The 8,332-nt window shown below is 59.7% G+C and overlaps 1 protein-coding gene across 1 annotated transcript; it reads right to left on the bottom strand.

Moving 5' to 3' along the window:
* Nucleotides 1–4,249: 4,249 nt before the first annotated feature.
* REEP4 (receptor accessory protein 4) lies at nucleotides 4,250–8,329 on the bottom strand. The gene is made up of 8 exons (XM_008702092.2): nucleotides 7,809–8,329; nucleotides 6,917–6,989; nucleotides 6,460–6,536; nucleotides 6,246–6,366; nucleotides 5,727–5,840; nucleotides 5,182–5,317; nucleotides 4,865–5,019; nucleotides 4,250–4,776 (listed from the first exon to the last, which is right to left on the bottom strand). The coding sequence occupies exons 1-8, from the start codon at nucleotides 7,838–7,840 to the stop codon at nucleotides 4,708–4,710; spliced, it is 777 nt and encodes a 258-aa protein (XP_008700314.1). The 5' UTR covers nucleotides 7,841–8,329; the 3' UTR covers nucleotides 4,250–4,707.
* Between the last annotated feature and the right edge of the window lie 3 nt (nucleotides 8,330–8,332).

Below are 8,332 nucleotides of genomic sequence, written 5' to 3'. Positions count from 1 at the left end.
GGGGGGGGGGGGGGGGGGGCCTGGGGGAGGGGGAATACCGGGGAGAATTCTCCCAGGACCTTGGGTGAGGGGGAGAGGAAGGGAAGTGTTGGAGATGCTTTTGGAGCCAGGAGGAAGCTCTGGAGCAGACGCCCCCCTCCCCTCGTGCCCACCCACCCACATCCCTGACCTAATTCCTCTTCTCAGTCTGCACCTCCCCAATGCCCCTCCCCCCTCCCCCAGCCTCCCCTCCCCTGCAGTCTAACCACCCCGGTAGAGAAAGCTACCTCATTCTGCCCCAGGCTCAGGACCTTCTGCCTAGCAACCCAGCTCTGGCCCCCAGCATTTCCTGAGTGCCAGGCATCATCTTCCTGCTGGTTTCTGCCCCCTTCCCAGCTCCTGGGCGTCCTGGTCAGCCCCTGATGTTTATCGGGGACAGGGGTGAGAGTCTGGGGTGCTCTGTTGACCCCCTCGTGGGCAGGGCAGTGCCAGCCCAGACTCCCCACCTCAGCCTGCGCCAGGGCAGTGTCGGAACAAAAGGCTAACTCCCTGCAGCCCCAGAGTGGCTGCCGTGACCACGGCAGGAGCCACGGGCACACGGAGGCCACAGGCGGGAAGGGGCCCCCCGACGGACACAGAAGGGCCACAGGCTGACAGGGGCTGAAGAGGCAGGGAGAGGGAGGAGCCACCCAAGGTCCGAAAGCAGGTGGGGCACCGTGGAGGCAGGAAAGGACACCCGGCAACTGGGAGGCAACGGAGGAGAGCCTCACACGGGCCAGGGGGACTGGGAAGCTGGAGAGTCAGCCCAGGGCACAATCCGAGTGGGGCTGGTCCCTGGGCCAAGCCGAGGCGCGCTCTTGCCGGGGGCCTGGCCGGGGCTGCTTCAGTTCCCTCCTCAGTGCCCAGCGCGGAGCCCAGCATGGCTCTGCTCCAGGTCAGTTGCAACCGAGGCCCAGCCTTGATCTGCCCGGGCATCTGGTGGAGAACGGAAGGCTGAGGGCCATGGGCAAGCCAGAGCCTAGGGGGCCCTAGGGCCAGGAACCCCACGAGAGGGAGGCAGTGCTGGCGGCAGACGTCTCTGTGCCTCTCACATGGCAGGCTCTGAGGGAAGCCCAGCTCATACCCAATGTTCCCGTCTCAGGTTCATGTGTGTGCCTGGCCAGAAACGCCCCAGAACTTGGAATTCTCCTTGCCCCTTCCCCTCTGGCCTCAGAATGTCTTGGAACCCATGCAGCAGCCATTTGGCAAATGTGTGTTCTAGAGACCCTGGCGTTTTCAAGGCTCTGTGACGGGCCCCAAGAAATACAGTGCGCAAAGATGAAAGCACAAGGCCACGTCTGCCCTCAAGGAGCTTGGAGTCCCGCAGTGGTTCTTGTTCTTGGCTCTTGGAGCCAGGAGGAAGCTCTAGAGCAGACGCCCCCCTCCCCTCGTTCTTGTACCTGCAAACAGTCGCTGGGGCCTCTGCCATGTCAGGCCCCACGCGGGGCACCATGGGTGACTACTGGAGGTGGCATGTTCACAGATGAGCATGAGGTGCTTCTAGTCTCACCCTGGGGAAGTGGGGGGAGCTTCCCAGAGCTGCTGACACTCGAGCTCACAGGTCAGAGACTAAGTGAGCCGCACATGTATGATGATATTTCACTTTGACTAAACCACCGTTTGTTCCAGGCTGGGGTACAAAAGTGAATAGGACGCAAGTCTGTTTTTATGAAGTCCCAACGAATGGCGGAGAAAATCTGATGTGCTCAAGGCAAAACCAGAAGTCTGTGTAAGAATAGATATGGTGCCGTCCCCCCGAGCAATCAGCTCCAAGGGGGCAAGGGGCGTGCTTGCTGAGGGTTTCTGTGGGACAGGTGGTGTCTGAGCGGGGATCACAGGGCAGATAGGAAGAGGAGAGAGAGTTAGGTAGAAGAGGAGATATCAGGTCAGGGGAACAGCATGGAGCCATGAGACAGTCCAGACTGACGAGGAGAGGCGGCAAATACAAAGCAAGTAAGGTGTAGGGGAGGCCAGCGGGAGGGAAGGGAAGGGCGTTGGGCACACCAGCATGGCCCACGGTGTGCCCAGGACCAGTGAGCAGGCCAGACATCGGGAGCCTTGGGAGCTCGAGGAGGGGTTGGCAAGTCTTTCTTGGAGAAAGCAGGTCTGTAAGGAAGGCTGTGGGGGCTGGGAAAGAGAGGGTTCAGAGGGTGGGAGACGCATACGGCTGGAGCAGAGGCCTGGGGGCCGATGGAGATGAACGATGAATGGATGAACGTGGGCGCTCAGGAGTCAGGAAAGGCAGGAGCTGTGGGGCAGCCAGGCTAGTGAGGGGGGGCGGTGTTGGGGAGGCGAAGATCTTGCCCCTGAGAAAAGTGTCACCATTTCTGCCCAGCGGCCCAAGGGACCCTGCTGCCCACTGTAAAGCCCATTCTAGGAATGAGGGCAGGTGAAGCTCTAGCTCCCTCAACACCCCACAGCTTCAGGCCTCCCCCCGTGCCCCCTTCCTCTGAGCTTATGTTTCATTTGCCCATTCATCACACACTCCTCTGTTGTGCACGCCCAGTTCAGGGGTGTGGGTGCTGCCATTCCACGTCTGCCACAGCAACTTCTGGTGAGCTTGCCTCAGGAGACAGGGCCCCCACGCTCAGGCAGCACAACCGGAGACAGGTTGCTTCACCTCTCCAAGTCTCTGTTTTTCCATCTGTAAAATGGGTCTAAGCCTTACCTGCAGGCTCATCAGGAGGATTCAAGGAGACCATCTCTCTAAAATGCCCAGCGCAAGGCCAGGTGCATGACCGATGTTCAGTCCAGGTGCGTCTCCTTCTTGCCTCATCTCGACCTGCACGGTGGTGAAGCAAGCCGACTCTGGAGCCACACTGCTCGGTTCAAAGACCAGTCCTGCCATTTATTAGCCTCAGCTGTGTAACCTCGGGCAGATCACCTGTCCTCTCAGTGCCTGTCTTCCCATTTGTAAAGGGGCGTTATAATAGTGCTGCCTCAGGAGGCTGTCGGGAAGGTTCGGCGAATGTACGCTAGGGGCTTCGAGCAGCACCTGCTGGGTCATCCCGTTCTCGGTGCTGGCCACTCCTGGACCCTGCAGCCTGAGTATCTTGAAACATGCCTGGTACCTGGGAGATACTCAGAGACTTTTTGAATGAGTAACTGAAGAGATGAGGCTACACCACGGTGCGAGGGAACGCCGAGATAGAAGTCATCGAACACCAATACGTGAGGAGCTAAACCGCTCCGGCCGGATAAGTGCCTTCCCCAAATAAAATCCAGATAATCCCCACACCAAGAGTTAATCCATACTCCTCAGGTCACTCAGGATACCACCCTAGTTCCCTTCTTCCCAACCACCTCTTTGCTTAATCAAAAGTGGGAAGGAAGAGCAGGCATGGGGTGGCTGAGGGGAGCAGCCCTGGGACACCATAGTGAAGCCAGCACCCAGGGGTAGGAGGGGCCAAAGCCAGCACCCGCTGCCCCAGGGATTAGAGTAGGGGAGGGAGTAGAGTCAGCTCAGGCAGAGAGCCTGGGTCTCAGAACAGGGGAGACTCCGTGGATGGGGCAGACAGAACCAATGACCACAAACAACAGGAAGGAACAGCAGAGAGGGCCCTTGGAGGCCAGGCCAGAATTCTGCATCATCTCTCCAGCCAGCCAGCCAGCCAGCCAGCGGCCAGGCCCCTCTAGGGCAGGGCTCTGGCCAGCCTCCCAACCCCGCCCTCCTTGACCTGGAAGCTAGGGGCAGCCCAGACACTGGCAGCTGCTGCCCTCTCGTGGCCACTCTAAAAAGGTGCGATGCTCCCACTGTCAACCTAGAAGTTACAGGAACTCAATGCCCCTAGAGCTGCCTAGAGACCCCCGAGGGCCCATGGAGGAAGTTGGCCTCCCCAGGTTTAATCTGTTTACAGCTCCAGCTAATCCCCATGAGATTACTGTGCTGCCCGAGTTCCCTGCACACCTCTGCTCCTACTGCCTTCTACTTCCCATTCAAGGTCCAACCCCATCTCCTCCTGACTATAGTCCTAGACTCTGACCCCTCTCAGGGGTGTCCTCCCCCCTTCCCCTGGTCTCCCATCTGTGTTCTCAGAAGTTTCCAAGAGCTTCCTGTGACAGTACTCGCCACATCACAACTATATGTCAATGGCTACCTTCCCCAGAAGACTGGGCCTTTCTGGCAGTCTGTCCGTCCTCTTAGCCCCCATCCTAGGCGTGGACTGGCCTGTAGCGGGCTGTTTAATAATGTGTGCTGTGAGCACCAGAAATACAAACCAGGACAAACAGAACACTTTTATGTGTTTATTTACCAAAACGTGCATAAACCTGACCTCATTCACCAACACAAAACATACAACCACCACACACACACACACACACACACACACAGGCCTTGGAGGAGGCTGTCAAGTACTCTGAAGGACAGGAAGGAATGAACACAGCTGGGTGGACTTTTGGTTTCACTTGCAGAGTTTTGGGAAGGGCTCTGGTCCCACACACCCGGGAGGGCAGAAGGATGAGAAAGACAATAAATAGAACCCTGGGCCCAGCCTGCTTTGGTACATTCCAGGTACAGCCCTGTGCATGGCCCCGGCAGCACCTGGCCCTTAACCGACAGTGGGAGCCAGGAGGACAGAGCCTGAGCAGCTGGTGTAGGCAGGTCAGACATGCAGCCAGAGGTCCCCTCCAAACAGCCCCCAACGCCCCATAAGGCAAGAGGTAAGACTTGACCAGGCTCTGCAGACCCTAGCTGTTTATGTCTGAAGAAACGGTCTTTTTCCTCGTCCGAACCTTCAGCGAACGCGAGGTGGTGCCCTGCGGGGAGAGAGCCGGTAAAACCTGAGGGGGTCTAGGCTCCAGTGCCTGGACAGCCCACCTCCCTCACGCCTTCCTTGCCACTCACCTCCCGCACCAGCGGCTTCCTCTTGACCACACGCAGGCTCTGGCTGCGACCCAGAGGCTTCTCTCGGGGCCGGGCAGGTGGCTGGGGGACTGCCTCTGTATCTGACCAGCACTCATCGTCGGTGTCGCTGTCCTGCAGCCCCCCTGCCCGGTACCCTGTAGAGGGGGAGGGAGGCCAGGGAGGCAAAACTGGGCATTTCCATAGCCTGAAGGCCTGGGGCCAAGCCAGGCCTTCTTCTAACCCCTGGGGAAGCCCCAGCTTGCATGGAAGAAGCATACCCCGCGGAGCAGACAGCTCCGGATCGCTCTCCCACTCACCGATGGGCGGCCTACGGCGAGGTACTTGGTCCTCCAGGTAGAGGGGGTCCTGGTAGGCAGGGGCAGGGGCATCAGGGATGGAGCGCAGGTCCTGCATGGAGAAGCTCCGCAGCCTTCCGGCCAGCGCACCCTGACTCTGCAAGGGACGGGGAGCCACCGCATCACCTGGGGGGGATGGGGCCAGGGATCCTAGCAGGAAGGGATCTGAGCCAGGACAGCTGCTCAGGGAAATGAAGGGCTGAGTGGCACGTAATCACTGGGGCCCAGGCCTCAGAACTGAAAGCAGCTCAGTAACCTTCTAGCCCCATGCCTCTGTGGCACCAACAGGAAATGAAGGCCCAGAGAGCAGGTCGCTCATGGTCACTGTCCCAGGCAGGGAAGTCTGAACTTCCAGCTCCATCCTCCTGCCAACACCCCACCCGTCACCTCTCACCCTGTTCCCTGGCATGGTCAGGTGCTCTCTCTGGGCTCCCTGACAGAGAGCTAGACTCCCCCAAAAGGCACCGGGGGTGGGAGGGCTGCTGGAGGGCTGGGGCCCAAGGCACCTTGGTGGCAGCCTGCACAGCAGCCGAAGCAGCAATGTTGAGGCTCCGTTTCCCAAAGCTGAGCACCGTCTCATAGCTGCGCTCCTTGGCCTGCACGATGCAGGTGTCAATCTCCTGCGGAACGGGGGAGAGTTCAGCGGGACAGTGGAGTCATCCCTCCTCTGCGGACCATGCCTCCCTGCCCACCCCCACCTCCAGGGCACTGGCAACCACGCCAAGAGCAGGGCTCCCCACCCACCCATTCCCACACCTCAGTGAGTGACCGTGCACAGCCTCCTCCCACCATCCCCAAAACAGCTTCCAGCTGGTGTTTCACACCTCAAATGGTCATTCACACGTGCTCCCATTCGAGTATCTCAAGAGAGGAAAAAGGCTAGTTTCTGTCAAGGTCCCACAGCAAATCGGCAGCAGGACTCAGATTAGAACCCAGATTATCACCCAGCATCCTGAACTCCAAGTCCAGGGCCCTTTCCTTCAAATCCACCCCTATGTTTCCCTCCCTGACTCCCCCCAGAGTACCTTTTCATGACGGGACAAGGATGGGTGGACAAACTTTCGGTAAAGGAGGCTGGCCCCTCTGGTGTAAGGTGACAGCAGCCACAGCACAAAGGCCATCTTGATCTCATAGTAGAAAGGGAACCTGTCAGAGCGCAGGGTGGGCAAGTTAGCCAGGGAGCCAGGCTAAGAGTAGGCCATCACCTCCCCACCGCCCACAGACCCCCCGCACGCATACCAGGAAATAAAGATGTCTGTGAAGGTCTCCACCGCCATGAACAGTGCAAAGACGATCCAGTACATCATCCACCGGACCTGGGCGGGGGGAGGTCAGAGGCCAACAGCTGAGCCTGCAGAGCCAGCTCCCCTGTTCCGGGCTGACCCCGAGATTCCAGAGAGCCTGTCCTGCTGCATTCTCCTGGCACCTGGCTGGCCCTAGAGAGTTGCCTCTGAGAAACTGCCACTCATTTCTGTATCCACCCCCAAGAAGCTTCACCCACATGATTCTGCACAGGCACCCCAACAGCCTGCCTTCCAACCGCAACCACTCTGCTTAGGATATGCCACCTGTTTACACCCCTGGAGGAAGGCGAGGCCAGTTCAGACCCTCCCCACCTTGCCAAGTCCTACCATACCCCCAAGGTCGTCGTCCCACCCAATCTAAACCAAGCCCTCCTGCCCACAGCCACACTCACATATTCACGAATGTTCTTGGTCTTCACAGCCTTGTAGGAAGCATAAGCTGGGTACAGCATCCCGAACACCAACCTAGAAGAGCCCGTAAAACAGAGGGGGAGTATGAGGGGCATCATGCCCTCCTGCCCCCACCAGGTGGCCACCTCCCTCACAGGTGTGAAGTGGCAAGGGCCTATCCTGTTCTTCCCGCTTGGCTTGCATGACCTGTGCCTGAGTCAGTGCCCTGGAGGCCACCTCCCCACCCTGCTGTTTACAAACACCCCAAGCCTGCCCAGGCCTGCACCAGCGGCCTATGGGTGCATGATTGAGCGGGAGCACACACAGCCACTCACAGGTGGGTGGGAGGCAGGCTTTGGAGCTGGTGAGAGCACCAGGCTGTCCCCTCCCATGGACATGCAATCAGGCCCAGGGCCACCAGACCTGGCACTGCCAGGTTGTAGGCAGAAATATTGGAGCCAGGTGCTGGAATACTAAAAGGTGAGGGGAGGACAGAGTAGGGACGCTGAGGCCAGGGTGGTGAGTCATGTGACTGCTCAGATGGGAAGCAGGCACCTGGAATCTCTGCCCACAACGTGCCACAACACCTTGTGTTTGCTAAGGTGCTGCAGGCTGGCCAGGAGGGCCTCTGTCCCACAGGCCTGTCTGCAGTGTGTGTGACTGCAGGAGGGGTCGCCATGAGCCAAGGGGGCTTTGGAGGTGGAGGACAAGCAAGGGTGCCCGATGGCACGTGCAGGTCTGCAGGTCCGAAGGTCCGTTAACCCTTGTGGTGAATGTTGAGGGAGCTGTGACCAAGCGCAGAAAGCCCCCTTCCCCACCAGACGTTCCCATCTTCCACCTCAGAAGCCGTCTGGCTCCTGGGAGTAGAGGCTCTGCTAAAGTAGCCATACTCACACCACTAGGCGACAGATCATCCAGGACACCATCTTGCAGCCTCGGGACGAAGGGGGAACCCCCACAAGAAGATGACCAGAGAGACGCTCACGCGGGGCTGGGATGGGGTAATCAGTGGAACAGGAGGGGAGCTCGGGCCGCCCCCTAACCCCGCAGTGCGCGGAGCCTGAAGAATGGGGAGACCCGTGGGCTGAGGCGAGGAGGCCGGGGCTCAGAGGAACCGACTTGGGAGCCGGTAAGGGCAGGCGCGTTCTTCCGCCCCCGCCGCGCTCCTGGGGCAGTTACCGCTCAGCCCCGCACTTCCTGCTGCGGGGAACCAGGTGTTTTGCTCTCGCCGTGGCGCTGCTGCGGGTCCCGGGCCGCGGGTGGCGGTCACGGCCTTCGCTTCTTCGGGTCCCGGCGGTCTCAGGGTGCCCGGCCACCGGTACCGGCCTCGGGGCGGAGTTTACAACTCACTTGAAAGTTGCACGGAACTAGGCTCTGCCCAACCCCTGGGCTCCTGCTCTTGGCGCAGGCGCAGTGCG

This window comes from Ursus maritimus, unplaced genomic scaffold (genome assembly GCF_017311325.1).
Source record: "Ursus maritimus isolate PB19 unplaced genomic scaffold, ASM1731132v1 scaffold_11, whole genome shotgun sequence".
NCBI classification, from domain to species: Eukaryota; Metazoa; Chordata; class Mammalia; order Carnivora; family Ursidae; genus Ursus; species Ursus maritimus.
This window is presented reverse-complemented; position numbering and strand designations above follow the sequence as displayed.